The sequence below is a fragment of the Argiope bruennichi genome, chromosome 6, assembly GCF_947563725.1.
Source record: "Argiope bruennichi chromosome 6, qqArgBrue1.1, whole genome shotgun sequence".
Classification (NCBI taxonomy): Eukaryota; Metazoa; Arthropoda; class Arachnida; order Araneae; family Araneidae; genus Argiope; species Argiope bruennichi.
In genome coordinates, this window is record NC_079156.1 from 127,849,173 (window position 1) to 127,876,992 (window position 27,820).

At 29.3% G+C, this 27,820-nt stretch overlaps 3 protein-coding genes across 3 annotated transcripts; 1 reads left to right on the forward strand and 2 right to left on the reverse strand.

The window, feature by feature from the left end:
• Nucleotides 1–5,683: 5,683 nt before the first annotated feature.
• Nucleotides 5,684–6,376, reverse strand: LOC129972043 (zinc finger protein 600-like). The gene has a single exon (XM_056086024.1). It carries the CDS (start codon nt 6,374–6,376, stop codon nt 5,684–5,686), a length of 693 nt encoding a protein of 230 aa, XP_055941999.1.
• A 13,805-nt stretch (nt 6,377–20,181) lies between these two features.
• On the reverse strand, nt 20,182–21,657 carry LOC129972044 (zinc finger protein 233-like). The gene is made up of 2 exons (XM_056086025.1): nt 21,450–21,657; nt 20,182–21,380 (listed from the first exon to the last, which is right to left on the reverse strand). The coding sequence occupies exons 1-2, from the start codon at nt 21,655–21,657 to the stop codon at nt 20,182–20,184; spliced, it is 1,407 nt and encodes a 468-aa protein (XP_055942000.1).
• A 3,289-nt stretch (nt 21,658–24,946) lies between these two features.
• LOC129972046 (zinc finger protein with KRAB and SCAN domains 8-like) lies at nt 24,947–25,960 on the forward strand. The gene has a single exon (XM_056086026.1). The coding sequence runs from the start codon at nt 24,947–24,949 to the stop codon at nt 25,958–25,960; it is 1,014 nt and encodes a 337-aa protein (XP_055942001.1).
• Nucleotides 25,961–27,820: the final 1,860 nt, after the last annotated feature.

Below are 27,820 nucleotides of genomic sequence, written 5' to 3' on the forward strand. Positions count from 1 at the left end.
TTTTTCTTCTCCTTTTGACCTATAAGGAACGGTTCCGTTTCCATTTTATTTTCTTCCGCTCAAAAACGTTTTAAATGCATATTTATAATTATTTACTTTTAAGATATACTTCAGTAATCAGATTGTGTATGATGGAATATTTTGGAACGAGACTGAAAAGAAATATAATAACAATAAAATGAAATCTGGAAATAAATCCTTCAATCCTTTTATCTTTATCCCTTTGGTAATTTCATTTTAAATATTTCACAAGCGTAAATGCGTAAATTTTGATAATGATTATAAGTCTGTTTCAAGTCATTTGACTATTCTAAATACAGAGATTCATTCTGATATATTATTTATATTGTGCCAATATAGACCTGTTTAAAGTAAAGAAGATATTTTTTAAAAAATGAGCAAAATCTTGTTATTTATTTAACACACTCACTATGCTGTTAAGTAAGGAAAATTCATATTTTTTGGAAGAATATTTATTTAGTATAAATAAGGTAGTAAATATTCTTATATAAATGCAAATTTTTTAAGACAAACAAAGATGATTCAGTATATTTTCAAGAAAATTAAATCTCGTATTCATTTTATGAAAATAAAAACATAATGTTTGTAATTTTATCCTCTTGAAAATACCTCATAAAGAGGTTAAAAGAAAACTTTTCCTGAAAAATCTCCCAAATTCTAAGTGAAGAGAGATGAAATTTTTTCTTTAGTTTTGTAGAATTTGATTCCGACCGCTAAAACTTTATACACTAAATACTTCAACATCTACTCTACGATGTTAACTAAATTTCTATTAAAAAATTATTTCATGTAATGGTAAGAGAAAGCGATAATTTAATATTTCTCAAAAGTTACGCTATTTTATAACTAATAAAATCCTAAACAAAAAATTCATATTTAATACATACATTTTTTATTACAAAATATGGTTCTCTTCTCAATGTTATCTCTTCGAAGATATTGAATTCAACACCGGATTGGAATCTTTTTGTGCGCGAGTTTTCGTAAGATTGGAAAAATATGAATATGCGGAATCCGTGTTTGCATTCGCTTTTGTTAATTGGAATTTTCTCTGCCCTTTAATTGCATTATCATTGAATTACGCAGTTTAGGAATTTTAGTGACTAATCTTCCGATCAGAAGTTTAATAAATGAGCTATTCTAATGACGAATCGATTAGAAATTTAATACCCTGTCTCGGAAAGATAAAATGCCTAAAATATTCTAATCTGGAAACCACAGAAAACTGATGAGTGCGACATTTTACAGATAATGACCAAGTACACCACACACAACTTATTTATAATTTTGTCATTTTAGAGGGAAGACTTTTTTTTATTAGATTTAACTTGTAGCAGATTTCAACGAACAGACGATAATTTAGTGGAATCAACTTTCAGAAGTGAATCGTAATGTCATCGAATGCAATGCGTTGCAACCAAGCCGCAAAATCCTCATTTCGAAATTGAAGTACCGATAAAAATTCCGCTAATCTCTCTTTTAATGTAGAGTGGCTCCCAAAATTGAGTATACACTATACTCTTTCTTCTTTAATTTTAATCTTTTTGATCTTAACATTCCTATTTATGGCTAATATTTATAAGAACGACAAAATATACATTAACAAAAATATTAGGCTAAAAAACAAAACGGAGGAATCAATAATATTTTTACTACAGTAATTCCAGAGTCACAAAATTGAGTATACACTTTATAAAATATGCGACTTGACAATTACTATTTATTTTCAAATAAATAAGTAAATTAGTTTTGTTACTTTAATTAGAAATCATTGATTTCCAAGCGAAAACAAACGTTTTGGTTATCATAATGAGTTCCAGAAAAGAAATAAATGAAACGAAATTTGAAAACATGTTATTCGATTGTCTGAAGATGGTAAATCGCAACGAGAAATTGCAAGGGAAATTCAACGCAGTCACGGATGCGTTCAAAAAATTGTTCAGAAGTATAAAATGTATGTACAAATTGCTAATAAACCTGAAAGAGGAAGAAAAGAAATCCTCAGTGCCACGACCAAGAGAAAAGTTATTCGAGAGGTAGCAAACAATTCTAAGGTGAATGCTACAAAAATTGCTACATTTACTTCAATAACAATTGGAAAGTGTGTTTCTGCAGAAACAATACGAAAAGTAATCTGAAAAGCAAATTTTAATGATCGCGTAGCCAGAACAAAACCATTCATTTCCAAAAGTTTCATTTGCTAAAAGTCATATTTCAAAACCTCCGGACTTCTGGAATCAAGTAATATTCAGTGACGAAGTAAGTTCAATGTTTTGGGTAGTGATGGTCGATTTTATGTTTGGAAAAAGCCCAATTCTGAACTTCTTCCAAAAACTCCCAATACTTCTGTCAAGCATGGAGGTGGTTCACTTCCTGTATGAGGCTGTGTGTCTGCAAAAGGAGTGGGAAATTTAATTTTTATTGATGGAATCATGGACAAAATCAAATATTTGGATATATTGAAGAACAATTTAAAACAAAGTGCCCAGAATTTGGGTTTAGAGTCTAGTTTTCTGTTTCAACAAATATAATGACCCGAAGTATACAGCTAAAATAGTTAAGTTATGATTGATGTATAATTGTAAATTGCAATTGCACACCCGTCCTCAATCTCCAGATCTCAATGTGATTGAAAATTTGTGGGCACAATTAGGAAAATCAGTTCAAAAACACAATATTAGGGGCAAGGAACTTTTAAAAAGAGTATTACAAGAAGAATGGTCGAAAATATCCGGCGAAACAACTCAAATTCTTATCAACTCAATGCTACACCGTTTACAAGCTGTTATAAATGCAAAAGGATTGCAACAAAATATAATTCATCTTTTTCTTTTTTTGTTTACAGATTTTGCTAGATGTATACTCAATTTTGAGACTTTGGAATTTGTAACTTTGACATAAAAATGACTGTAGTAAAAATATTATTGATTCCTCCGTTTTGTTTTTTAGCCTAATATTTTTGTTAATGTATATTTTGTCGTTCTTATAAATATTAGCCATAAATAGAAATGTTAAGATCAAAAAATAAAATTAAAGAAGAAAGAGTATAGTGTATACTCAATTTTGGGAGTCATTGTAGGTGGGAACAAGATGCCTGTTTTTAAACATAAATTGTTTGAAAGGTGCGTTATTGAAAATTATATGCACCTCACGCAAGTTTCAACAGATAGATATTAACATTCTTATAACATGACTGAATAAATAGTAGAACTCCTCTTTGTGCATGATAAAGATAAATTTGAATGAAATGTAGAAACATTTAAACCGTCAAAGAAACAGTTTTTATTGATTTCCTAAATCCGCTTATTGATATATTGACAATTATGTTAGCGATTTTAAAACGTACGGATATGTTAACTAACATTGAATTCACTAGATTATAGAGTTTATCATTAGCATTTAAAGTTTTGAAAGTTTAAAAACTCAAAAAGCTTTTAATTTTGAAATATTAGCATATTTTAGTTTAAATTTAATATATTCTTGTTAATCGGAGCCTAAATAAAAATATCATAGCAAAAAATCTTTTCACTTACAATAAAGTCTAGAATTTATTTCAGTATGAGTCCAAATTTATTATATGTCATACCTACTCCGTCAAATACTTTTACTAAACACGTTTTACAACTAGTAAACAGATATAAATTCTAATTGTCTTTCCTTTGCAATTTTCACAATAATGCACCTCATACTCAATTTCATTCATGAAGCTTGCTTAAAATGCTGCATATATTCACCTATATTTGATTTGATATCTTCAATTTCCGTTATGTAGTTATTATATCTTTTTCTAATTCGGATAGCTTCTATATGGTTCATAATGAGAATCTTGGGCTAAGAATTGTTGATTAGAAAGCACATAGAATGAGACAAGTAAAGATACACTGTGCACATTCGACTGATTATCCTTTTTCCATTTTCCTGTGATCACTTTATCATTACAACTATTGTATCAGTAATACGCTGTTCGAAATTCAAACGATGCTTAAACGATTTCCAAGTTAGTTGCTTGAAGACCATTAAATTCATCTCCAGGAAATGATTCAAAGATATGACAATTCATAATCGCATAGAAGAAAAGATTGAAGATCAGATCCCTCGGCACATCCACACAAAACAATTGTCATCGAAACAAGATAAGATTATATTACAAGAAAAGGCAACAGTATTAAAAATGGGTACATTTAAATACTTTTTAGTCCCGCATGAATCGACATGAAACATTAATTATTTGTACCAAAAAAATGTTCAAAATTTTCATAAAAATATACTTTACATTTGAACCATCGAACATGAAATTTCAGCCAACTCATAATATCTAGACCATAATCAAAGTGAAAATAGAAGGAGAAATGTTAACTAAAACAAGGAAATCGATCAGAGTTTTACTTCAATAATGAAATGTATTGCTATAAAATAAGTTTAAAATACGATTTTTAATTTGTTAAAAAGAGAAAACGCAATTACACGTTTAAAACTTGTATCATTGAAATGATTATAACCTATTTTAGTATGATGTAATAATATTTTTTCGCTTAGGATTTTTTTTTGTTGCGAAAATGTCGCTTGTAATTTAATTAAACTACTCAAAATCATTACAAAAGCCTCATTTGGAGCTGTAAATTCGCATCATAGAAAATGTAAATTTGCCAACGATGGGAGCCTCTAATTTTCCTTTGACATGTCCCCACGTTTAGATTTGTTATTAAAAGATTCACAAGTCATTGAAAATGTAATTCATACTCAGTTTACTGAAATTAATACTTTATTGCAAATTATAACAAAGAATTTATTTAAAAAGAAAGAAAAAAATTACAGAAACATTGGGATCAAATGTCTAATATAAAAATATTAATTTAACTAATTACAAAAGTGCATTAAATATCACTTTTCGAACATGATTTTAATACATAAAGAAAGGTATTCTTTGTGAAATTCGTCATTAATATTTATAATAGAATTTACATTTTGTGTATATTTTCCATTTGGAAAAATAAAAGTCAATCTTTAATTAAACATCAAGTTAAAAACTATACTGCTTACACCAATTCAAAATCACAATGTTGCAATCGATTCTTACAACTATTATTCAAACCCAAACATTTTTGTTGAGTTAAATAAATATAATACGTACAATTACTTTTGGTATTTCAAATTTTGCTCAAATACTCGAGAGAACTAGACTGTTAAAAATGGACATCATTACATTTGGAAATATTTAATTTATGATATAAAGCCAAAATAAGGAAAAGTGATTGTCGTATTTGAGGGAGCAGAAACATGTTTTTTGCGTTTCCTAAGATTTAATGATTAGGATCAAAAACTACAAGAAAAGATACAAAATTAAAAACAATCAATACTTCAATAAAAAGTCATTTGATCAGAAATTCATATTTTCATCGTCCTAACCCAATTAAAAATGTAATAGCTTATGTGTTAAAATCTAGAAATATGCTTTGTCAAAATAGTGAAATTACTAAAGAAATTTTAAATATAAAATTGTAACAATTACAATTTTTCAACTCTATAATGAATTCGAAGTAGTTTCATACTAAAGTAAAACAATTTTTTTCAATACTTTGCAAATCAATTTCACTCGTGCCTTTTCTTGTGATGATTTACACCATCACTGCTGTTTGCGAAAGACATTTCACATGATGGACATTTAAAAGGCATTCCTTTCAGCAGTGTGCTTAGTATTATTATGTCTAATAAGATGATCCTTTCGAATAAAACCTTTATTGCAGACATCACACACGAAAGGTCTGTCACAGGTGTGGGTTCGATAATGAGTGTCCCGATTTCCTTTAAGATTAAATTTTTTTCCGCATACCTCACATTCATAAGGTGTTTCGCCAGTGTGGATTCTGAAATGTCTGTCGCGATGTGATTTCCGAGAAAATGGTTTCTCACATACATCGCACTTGTAGGGTTTGTCGCCAATGTGGGTTAAATAATGTCTGTAGAGATTATATTTATAATTGAATTCCTTAGAACATAAACTACAAGAAAATTTCTTCTCGTGAGGACTCATTCCCGAAGGTCCAGCCACGGCATTGTCATCTTCCTTGAAAGGGATAGGGTCCTTCACGTATGTAGCCATTTTCTTGTTCTTATTGTGACCTTGAGAGTGCACTTCCAGTGATATATGTTCATTAGTCTCACCCTCTGACACTTGCCTCTTGCCATTTTCCGGTTCTTCACTTCCTGATGGGAGATCTGGATTCGCTATCAAATTTGCTGTTCCAGAATTTTTTTTACAATCTGAAATTGCTTTGTTGATAACACATTCTAGAGAGTATATGAAATTATTTTTATCGTTCTTTAAAGATTGCCATTTGCTATTTTCCAGTCGCATTTGACTTTCTACATCAGTTGTTGCACGAATCTGGTTTGAAAAACCATCCGATTCTACTGGCTCTTATGGTGAATACCTGTAGTCAAATTTCTTGTGAAAGTAGCAAGGGGGATCCTCATCTCGTGTCACTATATTTCCGTAACGTTTGCAACGGTATTGATCCATTAATTTTCAATTTAGATAAAATACTGCCTGATCAAAAATGTATAATAAACTATCATTGAAGAGAGGAAACTGGGATTTCTGTTTCTTTAGTAGATTCAAAATGTAGGCGTTGTGATGAGTTTTTATATTTCCCTGCTCTTTCTACGGTTAAAGTAGATTCAAATCTTGAATAAATTATGAATTTATCGTTTCTTAAGTAACATGCTAGAGTCTTTGGTCCTGAACTTAAATTCTGAGTTCGATTCTAATAAAGAACACGAAACCTGATATTTAAAATAAATCTTATCTTTACGTAATTATCTATTTTATTATTTGAAATTTCTTTTTTCTGAAACCAATTAAGTTAAAATAAAAAATATGATTTAGAATGTCCCGTACTAGAGCACAGTTACTCTGGAGGGCATGTTTGATGGAAGACTTTTTAATCTGAACCCTGAAGTTGATTCGAATTTCTGACTGTGAATGTATTGTCATTATTCCTTTGGACATTCAAAAGTCCTATGATGTGTAAGTATGTGACAGAAGATATTAACAAGATCAAAATAAAAGGATAATATTTCAAAATTGAAATATACATGCCTATGAAATAAGAATTTACATTTCAGTACATTTTATTAAAAACCTTTTCTATGATTATATTCTCTCGGTTGACCATATAGCTATGAACTGCTTTCAATTTCAATGACATTCATTAAAAAATATTTAAATTAATATTTTATAATGCGATCAAATTAGGATTGTTCTGACTCTGCTCCTCGTGACCCATAAGAAACGATTCCTTTGTCTTTGTATTTTGTGCCGATAAAAATATTTTCTCTGCATATTTATGATTATTTAATTTATATAGGTTTCGGTAATTACACTGCGTATGAAGAATTATTTTTGAAGACGACTGAGAAGAAATATAATATCAGTAAAATGAAATCTGGAATGAATTCCTGCAACCATTTCTTCTTTATCCCTCTTGACGTTTCTATTTCAAATATTAAGCAAGGGAAAATTTTGTTAATGATTATTAGTACGTTCCACGCCATTTGAGCATCTTTCGATATGAAGATGGTCATTCAATACAGATTTGCTTAAAATATAGAAAATATTTTTTTTAAAAAAAACGAGCAAAACTTTGTTATTTATTTTAAATAATCACCATACTGTTAAATGCTGGAAAGTAATTTCTTTTCAAAGAATACTTAATTTAGTATAATAAAGAAATAAATATTCCTAAATGAATGCAATTTTTTTCGTAAACAAAGGATATTCAACATATTTTTTTATGAAAAAAAGAAGATTTTTTATTTATTACATGAAAATAAAATCTTAATTCATATTGTTTCGTCGGTTTCAAAATTCTTCAAAAAAAGGATAAAAGTGAAAATTTTCCGAAATAATTTCGCAGATTCCAAGTGAAGTTCTTTTAGTTCTGCAGTATTTCATTCCTAGCGCTAAAGCTTTATCCATTAAATACTTCAAAATACACTCAATATTAAATAAACTTCTTTTAAATATTTATTTTTTTATTTCAAGTAAATGTAACGGAACTTTAATATTCATCTAAATTTAACACTCTTTTATAATTAATAAATTTCAAGCCAAATATTCAATATTTAAACCATACATCATTAATTATTAAACTGAATCCTCTGTATTTCATCTCTTTGAATGTATAGGATTCAAATACGTTTAAAAGTTTTTAGTGTGTGATTTTCCGTAAAATTATAAATAAATGAAAAAAGTCTAAAAAAATATGAAATAAACGAAGTATTAAGGTTTAAAAATAAATGCTGCTTAAATGGTTAAGCAGCATTTGAATGCTTGAAATGTTTAGAATTATAATGAGGCAATTAGAGGAATCGAGAAGCAAATTCAATAATAAGTAATAATATTCCGATGTGTTCAAATACTAGCGTAAAAAACAGCACAGTATTCTTCAGTTGAGGACACTATTCATTGCAAGCATAATGAATATAAATGAATGACAGCTTCGTGGAAGTTTTAACAAGAATTTAATGATGAATATGGAACCCAATTCTACAACAGGAATTTTTTATACATAACACAGGACAACTGTATAGTTCTTTAAAACTGGAAATTTTGCAGATGTCGTAGTTTGGAAATTTTATTTACTAATTATAGGAGGTGATTAATTCATATAAATAACTAACTATAAGTTTCTTATAAAAAAAAAAGACAGACAGCTCATTTTGTCTATCTTGTTTATAATAAATTTTTCACGTACATGAAAAATTTAAACAGCTTTTATTATTTTTGTCATCAATATAGAATACTAATTTCATTTTTTTCATTTTTGTTTCATTTCAAATTAATTCTTACTTTTGTAAAAAAATCTGTTACTTCATTTTTTTAATAATTAAACAATGCATCTGCAATTTATTTTATATCTCAGAATAATAACTTTCAAAATCTTGCGCCACAAGTCCCAACAATCATTGTTCGCTTTGAGAAAGAATAGATTTTATTTTAAATCTCATTATTTTTTTACTCATACGTATTAGAGATTCAATTTTGTTATTTTGATGTGTTCCGAATCATATGTATAGTTCCAGCAATGATAAAGAAGACGATGGAAATAAAAATAGTCTTTACCAGGTTGCACTTGGAGGGGGGGCAATATCGATTAAACATTCACACACACACACACACACACACATATATATATATATATATATATATATATATATAACCTAATTAGTAATAGATACCAAGTTAATAAAGTAAAAAGAAAAAAATAGAAACAACATTCAACCAAAATAAAAAGAATCCGACCTGAAAACTCTCTTGATTTGACTTTTAGTCCAACAAGATTGACTCCTCGTGATATCGTTTTTCTATATATATATATATATATATATATATATATATATATATATATATATATATATATATATATATATATATATATATATATATATATATATATATATATATATATATATATATATATATATATATATATATAAATTGGCTTATTTACGGAATTTATTCCCATTCTAAAAATATATGGTTGATATATTATTAGTTACAGTACAAAAATATTACACATGCTTGAGGAATTAAGGAGTATTGAACATAAATGCAAATTAATTCTGAAGGTTAAATTAGGATTTGATAGTTGTATAGCTACTGATCTTTTCGATTTATATTGTTAATTTGAGAATTATTTGACCAAATTTAAAATAAAGTGAAATCTATCATCCAACTTCGGTTGTAGATTAAACTATTAATTAACGCTTCTTTTTGCCGGATATCAACGGTTCAAAAGTACAGAAACATGTTACATTTGTTTCACTATTCTGAGGAAAAATAAACAAAAGTTTTTCCGCTCTGTATGATTGCATAAATCTATTAATATTTATTTCTGCAGCCAAATTATTTAATAATTCCCTTCCAGTTAAATTGAATACATGATATTGCAAGTTCTCGACTGACGATTGTTTCGAATCTATTCACATGATGTTTAATTTCAAAAATACCATTTCAAAGGTTCAGACGATTTTATTAAGTTCATAAAGGCTGTCATTTTCTTCATCAAGGAGCGTGTTTAATGATAAAGCCTGTTTGTTTGTGTGTGTGAGAGAGAGAGAGTACGCGAATGTGTATTCAATTGTTGTAAGATGCAACGAGCACACAGAAGAATTTGGATGGCATGAACGCCATTTCTTTAATCTCTCTTTAATTTTGTTTCATTATAGCTACAGATTAAAATCTTCAGTGTCCTTGAAAAATAAGATAAAAAATAATGTGCCCTGAAATAAAGAAGGTTAAGAGAGTGCCTGGTGTAAACTTTCTGATTTCGCGAAACTAGGTGGTAATCCGAAGTCAGAGGTTTTTGAATATGTCTTGAATGTGAACATAACTAATTGTATTGATATTCATATCAATAATATACTTATACTTAATGAAGGAATTATACAATAAACGTTTTATATGCACAATTTTTTTATTATTAAATCGTTCCGGAAGGGATTAATTACAAAATATGCGACTTTTCAAAACCACTAATGTGTCATTATCAAACTCCGTACTAATGAAATATAATCTGCATTTTATGATGCAGGTTATTCTTGAATCAGTGAAGACTAAAGCTTAGTTTTAAACTAAGATTATAACAAGGCCAAATAATTTGCGTAAACAAATATACATCGAAACCAAATTATCTAGAATAAGATCAATCATACAAGTTTCTTTTGATTCGTGTAACAATCTGTCGAGCATTCAACAATATTAACATAATAAAGGGATTACTTTATTGTGATATTTATAATGTAAACAGTGAATTATTGAATCAAATGTAAAATCTTTAGGTTCGAATATTCCCTTTTATATGAATGGGCATTCGTAGTTTTTAATAACAGCTGGCTTTCTTCCGTTTTCGGATAATGAGGAAAAAAAACGATTCATGCTATTAATTTATGCTGAAATTAAATTATTGACGTAAGGAATCAAACCATATTTTACATCAAGCTATATAAATGGAAAATTTGAATTCCCGAAAGTAATCAATAAATTCTATTCTCATCCAAAATAAGATTATTATTTTATATTATTTTTAAATCCAAAATAATGTTTATCGATGAACAAATAAATTGTTACTTAAAATATTTTGTATCATCAAAATGTATCTGAATTTAATGACTTTATTTATACAAAATATTAACGTGTAATCAAAGTAAGGGACGCAAATTATATACAAAATCTACAGCATTCTGTATTATTCAATCAGTATTCTTATTCATTATGTGGCAATAACATTTTTGTTTCGATTTAATTCAAAATTATAAAAAAAAAATCCATTTTATTGATTTTGTATTCAACTCAAAATCGGTATAATCTCTTTTTTCCCTTAAATTTCAATTCTAATTGTTTGAAGAATCACAAACATGTGTAATATGCATTAGGTTATGAAATATTTAATTCCTCAAACCTGATTCCAGGCATAACTAGGCTGCATTAATCAATACAAACCTTTCTATATTATCAAACTTGCCGTCTTTGGCGACCAGCCGGTTCTCCAATTTTAATGCTCGTTAAAATTTTCAATTAAATATTTTATGTCACTTGTATTTCAATAATTTCTTCATAAAAATGTTTTTAAACTTCAAAATTTGAAAGTCATATTAATCATTCATATTTTTATAAAGACGTTAAGCCTAAATGTACTATCTCTCTAATTTACTGTCAGCTCCCGTAAAATTTTATTACTAATTTAAAGTGGAATTGATTAAACTGCCATTAATATAAAAACTTTTTTACTGAAACTATTCATCTTTTTTTAAATATGAGAATTGAAAACTGAGAAGTTCAGCATTTGAGTCTTACGTGTACTGCAGAATAATTTTCATAAATCATGTAATTTCTCGAGAATTAGCCAACAAAAATTTCTCGGATTCTTCATAAAAATTAGTTTTTAGTTTCACTTTCAAAAGGATTTAAATGACGTGAACAACACTTTTTTTTCGGCATATAAATAATTATACTTAAAAAAATCATGATATTTTTACAGTCCTGTGGTCTAAGGAATCATATTCTGCGGAATATTACTTATACTTTTAAATAAGTAAAAGGAGTTTTTTGTTTACTGCTATCAAATACGATCGATTTATTACATTTTAACTATAATAGTTTATAACAATCAAAATTTTATAATATTAGATATCATCTTTGAAGCGGTCGATGAAGTGTTCTAAAATCACCCATTTTTATTGAATAAGGGTATTTAAATATTCATAAATCAGTCAGTTTTAGAGACTGACTTAATCGATTAAAGTGTAATTCATTTTATCTATACTTATAATAAAGCTCTAAATGTGTGTGTTGGTGTTCTACAGACCAGACCATTCAACCTACAGTTACCACCTTTGGCACAAGCTTACCTTGGAGGCACCTTGAAGTGATTTTTTTACTCAATTAAATTTTTAATTAATTAAAAAATTAATTAAATTTTGGGTGTTTCTCCCGCCAAAACTTCCGAAAATAGATATACTTATGATTTTAGAAAAAATAATAATAAAGGAATCATGAAAGGCACTGAAGTATTAAAGGGCATCGAATTAGAGGACTTTCATAAAATCGATTTTATCTAGTAATGAGAAAATATGAGGACGAGGAGAATCACGCAATAATTCAAGGAAATGAGGATGGACATCTCCACATTATTTCCTCCAATAATTTTTAAAACTGTCAAACTCGGTTAAAATAGGATGGGCAGTAAAATGTACATTACATTTTGGGCAAACTGGGGCTTGTTCGGAGTTAAGTAAATGTTGATGAGTAAAATACAAGTGCCCAATACATAGCCTTACAAATTTTACATTAGTTCTCCTGTTAAAATAACATGTTTTAAAACCAACGATGGAGTGTTGAATAAATAGTAGCTTATTATATATGTTTTCATCCCAGATTTCCTGCCAACTAATATTAATTTTGGACTTCAAAACTTTTTAACATCTGGAACCGCAAAATAGGGTCAGAAGTTTCTATTGGGCTCCTTTGCGGATTTATCTGCTTTCTCGTTTTCAACAATTCCAATGTGTCCTGAGATCCAACAAAATAAATTACCTTGACAGCGGTGCAAGAGTTTTAAATATTTGTTGTATGCGTCATGTAGAAGCGAATGGCTTTTTTTTGGATATTTTCACAAGTGCCTCTAAGCAAGTCCGTGAATCTGTATACACTAGCAATTATTGTTTTTTTTTTCATTATAGCTGCTGATCTTGTTTAAAATCATAAAATTTGCATACATTCTGAGTGAAAAACATTGTCGTAACTCAACAACAGCCAAATTCTTAAAAACGACAGCAGAACCGACATGATTCCCTGACTTTGAGCCACCTGTGTTCTAAAATCTTTGTAATGTTGTCGATATTAATAAAATAACTGCTGATAAATAAAGGGGGAAGTTTCTTGTTTCGGAAACTCATTTAATTCATCTATTATGCTAGTATTAAAATTTTTCCATGAAGGACGGATTTTCTCAGTGAATTATGGGATATGGGTTTCAACCTTGTGGTAATTTAGAATTTTTCTTATGCTATGTCCGAACGCTGAGGTATAAGAGGGATTGTTTGCATATAGTGTATCAAAGATGGGATTCAGTACTCAGTCTTATCCTGCGTGCTTGCGATCTATTTTGACTATAAAAAAATATTTCATACACTGTTTTTCGCGTCTCAGTTTCAATGGGAGTTCTTCCGTGATGAAGTACGGGCTGTGAACCTAAGATGAGTCGAAAATCCTGATGATGCATGCTATCGAAGAAAATAATACTGATTTAGCAGCAAACCCAACAAATATGCTACAATATGCAAGTTTGAACCAAGAACCAAGGATCTATAAATATTTTGAAGACAGCGGAAGTCACCTCCGCATGATGACATTTTAAAGATCTAGTGCTATTGTTGAATTTCCTTTTCATATCTGAAATACGTATTCTAAATGTCAGCTGTGAATTAAGGAACATACCCAGAAACTTTTCATCCGCCACCATTGGAATAGTACTAACATATAGCAAAATCTCTGCATCTGGATGAAGCCCACGTCGCCTACAAAATTGCGCTCATTTAACAAAAGGAGAAAAAAAACCGTTTATGTCTGCCCATTCCGTTATCCTTGTCACTACATTTTGAAAATGCCTTTCTGTAAATGACATGTGTCAAAATGTGCACAATAGAAGTGGAGGTCATCAACATAAAGCGACCCATGCACGTATGGAGACAACTATTTGTTTAATTATAAATAAAAATAATGACTACAGAAAAACCTTGAATAGCTAACTAATTGTTAAATTAAACCCTGTAATTTTTTTTAAAAAAACCACGAAAGGCATAACAGAGAAAAAATTTAATAAAAAATAAAAAATATTTACTTCAGGAAATCGTTGAATAGATAAATAACTCTTTGACCTACGAATTTACTTAATTTCCTAATAAGATGATACATTCAATTTGGATCATTTATAATTATTTTGACAATGTGGGGACATTTGAGATATAAAATCACTTTTAAGGTAATTTTGTAATTACTTTATACTTTTACTCAATTTTAGATGTAAAATTGAAAATTCCGGAATTCAATCCACGAATCAGACTCGTCATTGTACATCAAGGGGCTAAGTATGTCTAAATATAGAACTATAAAAAAGTTTAATTCAAGAATCTTGAAACTAAACATTTTCGCTCTTAAATCTAAAAATGCAATTCAGAAGCAACTATTAATATTTCCTTCTCTTTTATGGGAGAGTCAATTTAATTCAACTTATATACATGCGAAACTTAATCTTCAAAGAAGAAAAATATTTAAAACCTTTTGATTCTCACATAATTGGCACAATTAGCAGTTAATTGGAAGAAAAATAATTACTTTCAGCATTCTTTCCAGATGAATGGATTGTTTTCAAATTCAATGAAAGTAAAATAATAACTGAATTTAATGAATCGGATTTAATAAATTCTAAGTAGAAAATAACCCAAAAGTATTGCCTAAAGAAGAAAAAATGAAAAATAATTATAGCAACCTTTATTAAACTAGTCAGAAAATAAAATAGAAAAAAAAATATCTGCAAAGCAAATTCCAATGCATATAAGAAAAGAATTCTTTGAAAAATTCATCAGTACCAATAAAAATAGATTTTTAATTTTCAGAAATTTTCCTGTTGAAACAAATTGAAATAATATTTATTAACTGAACATTATATTTAAAAAAACATCTGCTTCCATTTATTGAGAATGATAATTTCCCATCTACAAGCAAAAGACAGTTGTTGAGTTCTATTGTTACCTTCAATACCATTATCACTACCAAAAATTTTGTCAAAATATAAATATTCGTTAAAATTAAATTAAAAGATGAAATGGTAAAGAAAGACATTGGAAATAACCATTTTAAAATAAAATTTATAAAAGAACCCAGCTTCCTATCCCTATAGAATTTCCAGTTACTTATGACATTCATAATTTAAGAGTTGGAAGAAACAAAAAACCCGGCTACTAGTGTAGTAAATAAACAAAGATATTGAAAAGACATTTAGATACACATAACTTATTAAGAAATATTTTCCATCCATCATTTTTTTAGTTAACGAAGGTGGATAGAAATAAGGAAATGTACTTCGTCAAAACAATTGAATTTGCGCAATGTAACTAGAATTAAATTGTTGCGACTCTTATTAAATATTATTTCATTTGGAATATTAAACGAAATTTCACCCATTCTTGTGCATATCTGCTATTTTTGAAATGTGCTGTTTAATTTCACTCATATTTTCTCCTGTGATGTCAATTGCAATTGCTGCTGTTAGTAAAAATCTCTTCATCAACTGGATTTGCTTTAGTGTGAGTCCTGACATGCATCATAAGACTGCAATGTTGAGAAGTACTTTTGTTACCCATATCACACACCAAACGTTTAAGCCTCGTTTTTCACCGATGATGATGGATGAGATGTACTTTCGGAGCAAATTCTTTTCCGCATATATCTCATAAGTAAGAGCTACTCACCAGTGTGTATTCTGCAATGCCTCAAGAGACTAATTTTTAAGCAAATTTCTTTTTACTGCTCATACATTGCAACAAGGCTCATACTGCTCATACACAAGGGACTTTTAGCCACTGTATGTTCAATTATGAGTGCCAAGATTGATTTTTCCATTGAACTGTTTATTAGAAGAATCAGAAGTTAATTTTGCTCTTACACGATGCATTTGAGAAAATTTCTCACCATTGACAACTTTTCTGGAATGGGCAGAATCAACTACATTGGCAGCCTTGTCCTCACCTTTAGTGTGGAAAAAGAAGTTACATCAGATAAAATTGCTAGCCGTCCTGACATTTACATCAGATCTTCTGCTAGTCCTCATGAAACTTAGATCATGTCATTAGATGGCGATAATTATTATTCTGTATATTTTCTGATGGGAAGCCAGAATGTACAATTAAACTCGTAATTTAAAAAATCTTTTTATTTAAAATATTCTTTGGGTTGTACACTCTAAGAAACTCATAAAAACCATTTTATCGTTATTAAAAGATTGCCATTTGCTCTCTTTGAGCGACATTTCACAGCCATCCACGCATTTTCTTTCGATCGGACTTCATTCGTTCGAATATCTAAAATAGAATCCAAACATAATGTATAATGGGTATTCAAAAGTTGCTCATTGTTACAAGTCTTCCTAAAAAAATGTTTTATCTTTTTGTTCTTTCTTCGGGAAGTGCATAAGAGAGACTCTTTCATTACTATCAACTGTCGGAAAACTCATTACTTCACAGGTTCGTTTGTTTTTAGAACATCTGACAATAAGTTATCTAATATGTGATTTGAATTTTCCATTAATCAATGTTTTATAACTCTTTGACCTTTGATTATGCTTTTTATTATTTTTGCCTGATGTTTCTGATCAAAAGGCTGAATATAAGTTGTCATTTTTGTAAAAACAACAAAAAATGCGCGGGTGAATCTCACCGGAAGTTAATATTCTATTGCATGACTGACACAGAAATCAGGCTGTTATATTTTCGAGTAATCAAAAATATTCAGTAAATATTAATAAAAAGAAATCAAGGTTTCAATTTCTTCTAGCAGTATAATACAATAGGCGTACTGTTTTGATTAATTATAAAAATTAAATTTTTTGTTACATTTAAATTATATTTAATGAATGAAAATTACATTAAAAAAGTGCTAGAGCTTTTTCTCTTAAATTTAAGCTCTATTTTTGGATTCAAATATAATATCCGACATCTAAGGTTTAAAACAAGCCTTCGATTTCAGTAACTTTCTGTAAAACTTTCTAAATTTTTTTTATTTTGCAAATGAATTATCTTTATGCAAAAAGTAATTATTAAAAAAATCCTATTAGTTCAACAGATTTTCATTAGAAAACACAGGACACGAGATATCCTTGATCCAAATTCGTCTTTTGTCATCTGCATTGATAATCCATTTCAGTAATTAAATAAAAAAAACTCTTAATAGAATACATTTTCCTTTTTTTCATTTTCTTTCATAACAGCATGTAAAAAATAGAAACATATCTCTGTGATATAAAAAAAATTATTTTTCCCCATTCAAAAAATTTTCTGCACTTTCTAAACAATTATAAATTTAACTGAAAAAAACATTATTTGAAGTAGATCAAATTAATGTTAATTAACTTATTATAGCATGCTTTATTACAGGATCGAATTAGGATTCTTTTAACACAAAAATATCTAAACTTGATGCCCAGAAGTTTGATTCGAAGGTAAGTCGAAGAAATATTTCATCAATTCAAGAAGACTAGATTTAAGGTCAAATAATTCTGCCAGTAAATCAAACAAAATATAAAAATTCAAATAAATTTCTTTATGAAAAATGTACGCACCAACTTCATACATAACCTCATACATCATATATGTGAACTTAACACCATGATTTAATGCAAATTGGTTGAAACCACTAAGACACAGAGCAGAATACCTCGGAAAAGACACAACTTGAAATTTATTTGGATTCTGTTAAAAAAAATTAATTCTTTTTTTATTGAATGAAATTAGAATGCATTATTTTCTAAGCCCAAAATCATAATCTAAAAAGAAAATATTATCTATATTTGGTAGAAAAAAAAAATCTCTAACAAATAATTATTGCTTTTCCTTGCAACAGTTTCTTTAGAAACCAGATTGCACACAAATGCATTGTTCTTCAAAAACAGTCATCCAGTATCTGTAGATTAAACCTGGAAATTTTGTTTTCATGCATTCAATTTATCACTAACGCAGGCAATATCCCTAATACGCTGGTAGACATCAAAGCAAAGCTTAAAACATTTTTACTTTAACCCTTTCCAGGGCCGTGGAAAGTATGCTTCCCGACAAATTTATCAATATTTGTATGAAATTATGTAGGTTGGCATAAGTTCTGACGAATTTTTTTAGCAAGTCAGAAACTTAGATGCTACAGTTCTTAATCTCAGAAAAAATTATGTGTCTTGATTTGTTACTTAATTATTAATTAACCAAATTAATTAATTAATCAAATTAAATTTATCTAATAAGCTAAATGATTCCCCTTTTTTTATTCTAATTTCAAACCTAAAAATATTTTAACATAATATGACTAGAAAAAAATGACCCTTTAAAGGGTTAAATACATAAAGACCAGTGAATTCATTCCCAGGAGAAAGATTCGAATACATGATAATGCATTTAAATGTAAGAGAAAAGATTTGAAGATCAAATGCCCCGGCACATCAGCACAAAACGTCTTCGAAATATGATGAGATTATATTACAAGAAAGGGCAGCGATATTAAATATACATACATATAAATCATTTTTAGTCCCGCATAATTCGAAACGGAACGTTAATTTAAAATTCAAAAAACCTTCAAATGTTTTAATAAAAGAAAACTTTACATTGAAAATAACTCAACACGAAAAAATAAGAGGAATCATGATATCTTAAACATTAACAATGGATGAAAAAATATAAAATGAAATGTTAATAAAAAGAAAGAAATGGTCAAGGTTTAACATCTATAATTAAATATATTGCTATAAAATAATTTAAAAGATGTTTTTTTTTTTTAATTTTTTAAAAATAGAAAATACTAATGCACGTTAAAACATGTAACATTGAAATGATTATTCTTCGAATTTTGTATGGTGTAAAATTAATTTTTCGGAAATTATTGTGCAAACTTGCTAAAATTTCACTTGTTTTTTAATTAATTAAATTACGAAGAAACATTTCAAAAACATCGTTTGGACCTTCAAATTCCCAGAATTAAAAATGCACATTAGACAAATTTGCGTATTTTATTTTTCCTGTATGTGTCAACTCAAACTTTATACACAATAAGGAAAAAGATGACACAAATCATTGGAAAAAAATGACAATAAATTTATTTATTTTATAGAAAATAACCACAAAGAAATTTTCAGGAAAGGAAAAAAATATCCCAAATCATTGGAATCTTACGTCTAATATAAAAACATTTATTAAACTTTTTACAAAAATGTATTGCGTTTTATATATATTTTCTAATTGCAGTAAATATTATTCATTAATAAATCATCAAGTGGAAAAAATATTGCTTACAACAGTTCAAAATAGTGTTGTCAATTATAACAATTATTAACCGAACCTACGTATTTTTGTTCATTTGTAATATGTACCATTATTTAAAAACAGCACTAAGTTAGCATTAAAATGTTTCCCAAATATTCTGAAAAACTAAAAATAAAATGGTAAATATCATTAATTTTGGATATTAAATTAATTCGGTCTTAAAACTAAAACAAGTAATAATTAATTTTTTTTATTGGAAGCGAGCGGAACGTGTATTTTTATTATCAATTACTGAAATATTAAGTAAAATTAAAAACATATAAACCGTATTAAGACTCTTAGATATAAATGCATTTGAACATAAAATATATTTTCATTGTCAATGATTAATATAATACAAGTAGCTGAGAGTTTTGATATCAGGAAATATGCTTCGTCGGATCAGTAAAATTTATACAGTAATTTTAAAAATAAAATTTTTAACATTTTGAGTTAAAATTGTTTCGATTCGGTTAAGAATGTAAAATATTTCCATACAATTTTAAAAGAATTATTTCTGTTATTTACAAGTTGATTTCACTTATGCCTTCTCCTCTGATGCCTGCAACAACCGCTGCTGGTCATGAAAGCCTTTCCACAAATTGGACATTTATAAGGCTTTTCTCCAGTATGGGTCCGAATATGTATCATTAGATTATCCTTTCGAGGGAAACTCTTTTTACAGAAATCGCACACAAAAGGTTTGTCACCGGTGTGAGTAATAATATGTGTCTTGAGCTTAGACTTACGAGCAAAACTTTTTTCACAGAAGTCGCACACAAAAGGTTTGTCACCGGTGTGAGTCATAACATGTATCTTGAGATCACCCTTTTGAGCAAAAGATTTTTCACAGAAGTCGCAGCCGAAAGGTCTTTCGCCTGTGTGGGATCTGTAATGTCTTTTGAGGTTTCCTATCTGGGAAAACTTTCTCCCGCATACATCGCAAACATAGGGTGTTTCGCCAGTATGCGTTCTGTAATGTTGATCACGATGTGATTTATAAGAGAATTGTTTCTTACATATATCGCACATGAAGGGCTTCTCGCCAGTGTGCGTTCGATAATTAGTTTTAGTTGTATCTTTCCTACCTAAGGTCATAGGAAATTTCTTTTTACGAGGACATAATCCGGAAGGTCCAGCCACGGCATTGTCTTCATTATTCGAAGAGATATGTTCCTTCTCGTCGTCCTTATTGTGGACCTGAGAATACATTTGTAGTGAAATATTTTCATCATTTACATCCTCTGCCACTTGCCTTTTGCCATTTTTCGGCTCATTACATCCTAGTGACCGATTAGGATTCACAGACAAATTCGCAGTTTCAGAAATATTATTATTATCTGAAAGATCATTTATGATAACACATTTTATAGAATCCATAAAACCCTTTTTGTCTTTATTCAAAGTCTGCCATTTGCTATTTTCAAGTGACATTTTACATTCTTCATCGGATGTTGCATAGATCAAGTCTGATAAACCTGATACTCTTTGCTTCTGTAAGTCAACACCACCTGATCCGATGGCAATTATCATTTTTTCATCAGTTTCGGGTTGGTCGTTTTCAGTTCTGTGACCGGATTCAACATTTTCTGAAGAAGCAGTAAATGATACATTTTCTTTAGTTTGGACTTCAATCGCCTGAACATTTGAAATGGGATGAAAATATGAACTGTGACAAGAATTCCTTAGTTGTTCATTACCGAAATTCTCTGAAATGGTGTTACCAGGGTTTTCCACTGAGGAAAGCGATTTTTCTTTTTCATTATTTTGAAACAAAGACAAATTTATGAATTCAGATTTTTTACTTCCTTTTTTCCCTGAAGCTCGCCTTAAACACTGGGAATCGTCATTCGTATTCTGCGTAGATTTGTCTTTTACTTCATCATGGTGTTTTTCCGATTCTACTGGCCGTGATTGTGAATGCCTGTAGTCAAATTTCTTGTGGAGGAAGCAAGGGTGATTCTCATCGTGTGTCACTGTCTTACCGCAACGTTTGCAAAGATATTGATCCATTATTTTCAATTTAATTAAAATTCTGTCTGATGAAAATTGTACAAGACTCTGTTCTTGAGGAGAAGAAAAAGGGATTTCTGTTTCTTTAGCAGTTTTCTACTTTAGTTGTAGTGCTGATGTTTTCAAATTTCAAAACACGTTGTACAGTTAAAACAGATACGAAACTTGAATAAATTATGAATGGATCGTTTCTTAAATAACATGCTAGAGCCCTTTTGTCCAGAATTTAATGCGGGATTCGATTCCAATGAAGAAATAAAATTAAATATCTAAAATCAGTCTTCGCTTTATGATATTTTTGTTTCATTTATGATTACCTTTGATATTATTTGATTTAGCTTAATCTGAAAACCAATTAGTTTAAAAAACATGATTTAAAAAGCCTCGTACTAAAACAGAGTTGGGTAGAAGATGCGGGCATTAGAAGACCCATTTTTCAACCTGAGTTCCGCAGTTGATTCGAATTTATTGCTTTCAGTGTATTTTCATGATTCTTTTGATTATTCAAATCTCCTGTGAGATTCAAAAATGTCGAAAAATATATTAATGAAGATGAAATTAAAAGAATAAGATTTTCAAGTATATATGTCTGTCAAATAAGCAATGTGAAACTCATATAGTTACGTGCATCTCGGCTAGTATTATCCAATGATATGAGCAAAACCAATGTAACTGAAATTTGTAAATTTCGAGACCTTATCTCAGACCCTATCGAGGTACGAGCTTCGCTAAAAATCTCATTATACATCTATTAATCAAAACGAGTGTTTGTGGTCGGACTCATCTCTACGTTGTATAGAAGCCGAGATATAACAACTCGAACTGACCAAAAGTTGACGTCATCGGCATCCTGGGAACTCTATGGTATCGATCCGACATTGCTTTGACCAATATTATGCAAAATCTGTACTGCGCATGCGCAATGGACCCAAAAGTACTTCCGGGGGTATTTCTAAGTGAAAATACCATGTCTCTAACATATGTAGTTTATGAGATATAACGAAAACCATCTGCTCATGCGCAGTACATGACTCCATGTGGGATCTTCGACCGTAGGATTACTATGGTGAAAACCTATTGTCTCTAACATACGTAGTTTACGAGATATAAAGAAAACCATCTGCGCATGCGCAGTAGATGATTCCATGAGGGGTCTTCTATAGCCCCGTAGAATTACTATGGTGAAGACCCTTTGTCTCTAACAGCAGATCAGCCTTTAAAAAACGCATCTGATTTCAATGAAGCATACATAATAATAATACAATACTGGTAAAAGCAGGCGAAGCAGATGAAGATGAAAATTACCATTTATGCTTTATTCATTGCCTACGTGATTTCAAGCTTCAACTATTCATTTCCTACGCAGCTTCAAAACTCCCTGACCAAAAACAATATCATGGTCTCACATGATAAAAACAAAAGAATTTAGATAAATAAAATTTGGCATGAGTTTATTTTCATCTACAATTGTAATTCTGCATCAAATAATGATTAAAATCCGTTTAAAAAAAGGTGAAAATGCATTTTTGGTTTTGTTTTGCATTCTACTAAAATGCAAGAAAATATGGGAAATATACCAGGAGTAAAATGGCTGCAATAAAGCTTGAATCTTTACCTCAGTGGCAGAATTAGATTTGAATCAAAAATATATCGTATCTGTTAAAAGAAGAATAAAGAACTAAAGAAGATGAAGTATCAATATAAACTGAAAGTGGAATTATAAATTTTTAAAAAAGAAACTATCAATATTTTCTAATTTAAATAAATCAAAGACTTCAAGAAGATATTATCATGTGAGAACATTACATTGTGTTTGGTCAAAAGTTTTTAAGCTTGCATAGGCAATGAATAAGTGAAGCTCAAAATCACGTAGGCAATGAATAAAGCATAAATGGTAATTTTCATCTTCATCTGTTTCACCTGCTTTTACCAGTATTGCATTATTATTATGTATGCTTCTTTGAAAGCAGATGCGTTTTTCAAAAGGTTGACCTGCTGTAGAGACAATGGGTTTTCATCATAGTAATCCTACGGGGCTATAGAAGATCCCCATGGAGTCATCTACTGCGCATTCGCAGATGGTTTTCGTTATATCTTGTAAACTATATATGTAAAAGACAATGGGTTTTCACCATATTAATCCTTTGAGGCTATTGAAGACCCCTCCATGAAGTCCTCTAATGCGCATGCGTAGATGGTTTTCGTTATATCTCGTAAACTATATATGTTAGAGACATGGGGTTTCCAAAAATAGTAATCCTACGGGGCTATAGAAGACCATCATTGAGTTCTCTAAAGGCTCTCAAGTTGTAAAAATTTGAGTTTTCGAGCAAGGGTGTCGACTTTTTTTTTTGAAAACACTTTCTATACGACTGGTATCTATACACTTTACTTGGTATTCTTTACCGAACGACACCACATTTACGTCGCTTACTTTATTAGGAACCAGGGAACGGAAAGGAGAACATAAAAAGAGCATGATGCTGTTTTGATTAGTTATGATGAAGCCTTGCAACGAAAGAAGGCAACGAAAAAGCAAACAGAGGCAGGAACAAAACCTTCAATCAAACTTTCAGAGACAAAACTTTCAATAAACAAAAACGAATTATGAAAATTTAAAATTAGAAGCTGATCGAATTAAACATGAACGTAAAATATCTTCACAACGGTAACGAAGAAAGCGTAAACGTAGGCAGTGTGTTGCAGATTCTCAATCGCAACACTCAACTTCAAACACAGAATGTGTCCATTTTGATTCTGCATCACAACCATCAAAGTTCAAAGCAAAACGTCTCCGTTTTGATTCTGAATTTCAAATATCGCTTTCTAGCACTAAGCAATTTATTGAAAAATAATGTTCTCACATAATAACTTGAATTTTGAGAAAGCAGATTTCAATTTTTCAGTTTTTTTTCACCTTATTTCATTTTTTTTACTAAAATTATTCAAGATTCCTGAATATATTAGATAAGCGAAAAATGGTTTGAATTTTTATATATCTGATATTACATTAGAACCAAATTCTGGACCTCAGTTTAAAACAGAAAGCTCTAGCACGTTGTTTATAAAGCGAATAAAAACATATTTTGAAAATCGATTGTATCTTCTTTAATCAAACCAAATCTACGTTATGACATCATCCTACAGCATTAAATTGCTTGGAGAAAACTGAATTCTTGATTCCTTCAAATAAACAGCTACTTTTTTGTTTCAGCTTAAAAGTTTGTTTGCATAACAGCTAAGTTTCGTATACGTTTTATTATAAGTTAAACTTTCTAATTGAATATCAATGGTTCGATATTTGTGTCAATCATGCAATAGAACATATATTTACGGTGAGATTCACCATTGCAAATTTTACAAGAACAATGGCTATGTGTTTTTACCACGAAGATCAGAAGAATCAGAAGAGCTGAATAAAAAGAATGGTGACCGAAAGGGCACATTTAAGGAAAGAAAGGATGATAATAATGAGACTCTATATCAAGAAGCTCGACAATATGATAGTGAAAAAACTACACTAATGAATTCATCTATAAATGAAAATAATGATAAAGTTTTCTTTCTGCCTGTCTCAAATAGAAAACGAAAAATGAAGATTTCTACTGAGACAACCTCGCACCATGCACAAATTAGAAATCTGCCTGGTACACCAATATTGGACGTTCAAGCGAATAATGAAAATGCATCAGTAAATGTTTTACCGGAAAATATTGAAAATTCCTCCAATTCTGAAAGAGGCTCTAAGTCGGCTTGCACGAAAACAACAGATAACACCGGATCTCTCCATGAGCAAAACAAAGGTGGATCAAATCATTCAAATTCAACCTCCGGGAAAGCTAGCGAAGAATGCCGAATGTCTCTTGAAGAGATCAAATGGCAATCTCTTAATAATGATAAAGATTTGTTTATGGATTCCCTGGAATGTGTTATTAAAAGCGCTCTTTTTGAAAATAAAAATATTTCTGTGAGTAAGAATTTTTCTATGAATTCTGATTTTTCGCCAGGAAATAATAAACGGAAAGATGTCAAGTTTGAAATTTCATGGGATCTAAAAAACGAGCTTATTTCACCTGAAGTTACTTCCGAAGATTCCAGTAACAGTGACGAAAGGACTGAAAACGAGAAAGAAGTTTTGTGTTCCAGGAAAGACGGCAATCTGGTAGCTGGACCTTCAAGAATACGTCCCCATAAGAAAAATTTCATCTGCGATAATTGTACTAAAGAGTTTAAATTTAAAAATTGGCTTACAAATCATTATCGAAAACATACTGGAGAAAAACCATTACAGTGCAGAATTTGAATATATATATATATATATATTCTCAGAAAAGAAACCTCAAAAGACATTACAGAATACACACTGGTGAAAAATCCTTTGTATGTGAAACATGCGGAAAACAGTTTTCTCGCAAAGATATTCTGGTTATTCATTATCGGACTCACACGGGTGAAAGACCTTTCGTGTGTGATGTCTGTAAAGAAGCTTTTCGTTATAAATATAGTCTTAAAGTACACATCAGGACTCATACAGGGGAAATACCTTATAAATGCCCAGTGTGTGGAAAGAGGTTAACGTACAACAGCGTTTGCATTAGGCATCAAAGAATGCATAAGTGAATTATTAATTCTTTGACTGTAGTATGAAATTAATTCGAATACTTAATAGAATTGAATATTTAAATTAATTAATATAATTTTATTTAAAAAATTACTGTATGATTTTTACATATTTGACGAAGCCTATTTTTCTGATAACAAATCTATAAGGTACTGAATGTTACTTGACAACTGATAAACATATTTGACATGAGAGCATAAAGTTTTCATATCTAATTCTATCTAGCAATTACCTTTATTTATATCTTCTTAATTGGTTTTAATATTGATGGTATTTCCTACTTGTTGATGCTACACATATGTGTTCAGCTTCCTTTGGCTAAATCAATTGTTCTTCTTCTTTTGGTTTTACTTCAAAATAAAATACCTCGAAAATACAACGATATTCTTCTTTTCATTTCTGTTCATTCACATATTTTGAGATTTAATTTTATAATAACTTATACATGTTTTAAATAATAGTAGCAATTCCAATCTATGAAGAAGCAATAATTTAGGAGCAATAGTTCTGTAAGCAATAGTTTAGGATTTACTGTTTAATTAACCAACAATATTTGTATTTATTCCAAATAGAAAACTTAATGAAACCTGAAAAATCCATTTTTACTATGAATGACGAATTTCTGAGAGGATTTCTTTTTTATTATACATAAAAAATCGAATTTTATCACAGATATATAATGTGACTTACGAATGTTTTAATAAAATTTATATTAGAATTGAATATATTTGTGATTTTTTCTCTTTTTTAATTAACACTTTGAAAGCATTTTCTTTCAAGGAAATAATCTTGGAACATGTATGTTTTGACTGTGCTACTGGAAGAAATTGTTTTAATATTTTTTAGATTCTCAGTTAATAAAAAAAAAAGCAAAACGATTGCATTTTTTCTCAATTATAAACTTCCGAAAATATTGCTGCTCAAAAATGATATTTTCACTATCATAAAAATCTAAGCATTATCTTTTCAAGGTTAATACATTTTGCCGCATGTAATCAGAATAAAATTTATTGTAAACAAATTTTACAACAATATATTTTAACTATAAATTAAAATTCAATCATTTGTTACTAATATTTTTTCTTTTCTTCATTCTTAATGTTCAAGAAATGATGTGTCGTTTGAACATTGTATGCTGAATACTTTTGAACATAAATTATATCTTTAATAATTTTCTTGAAATTTTACATTACTTGCTTTTAAGGTTTAACTTCAAATCAAACAATCAATTAAAACTTATTATATGTTCCAGATTTTTAATACTGTGGTTTTTCTTCTGATATAATTGAATGTACAAATAATGTTGACAGAAAATAAGGAAAATGCGTCGATTAATGAACAAAACGGTTTCTTATGTAGCAAAATGAATTACATATCCAGTAAGATTTTATTTAATAAATATTCATCTGAAGAAGCCATGGAGAAGATGTTACAGAAACTACTTATTTGAAATCTTTATTAACGACAAATTTTGGTCCTTAATAAAGACCTTTTGATTTTCTAGTAAAGGAAATAAGCAAAATTAAGTATTATAATCGTCAA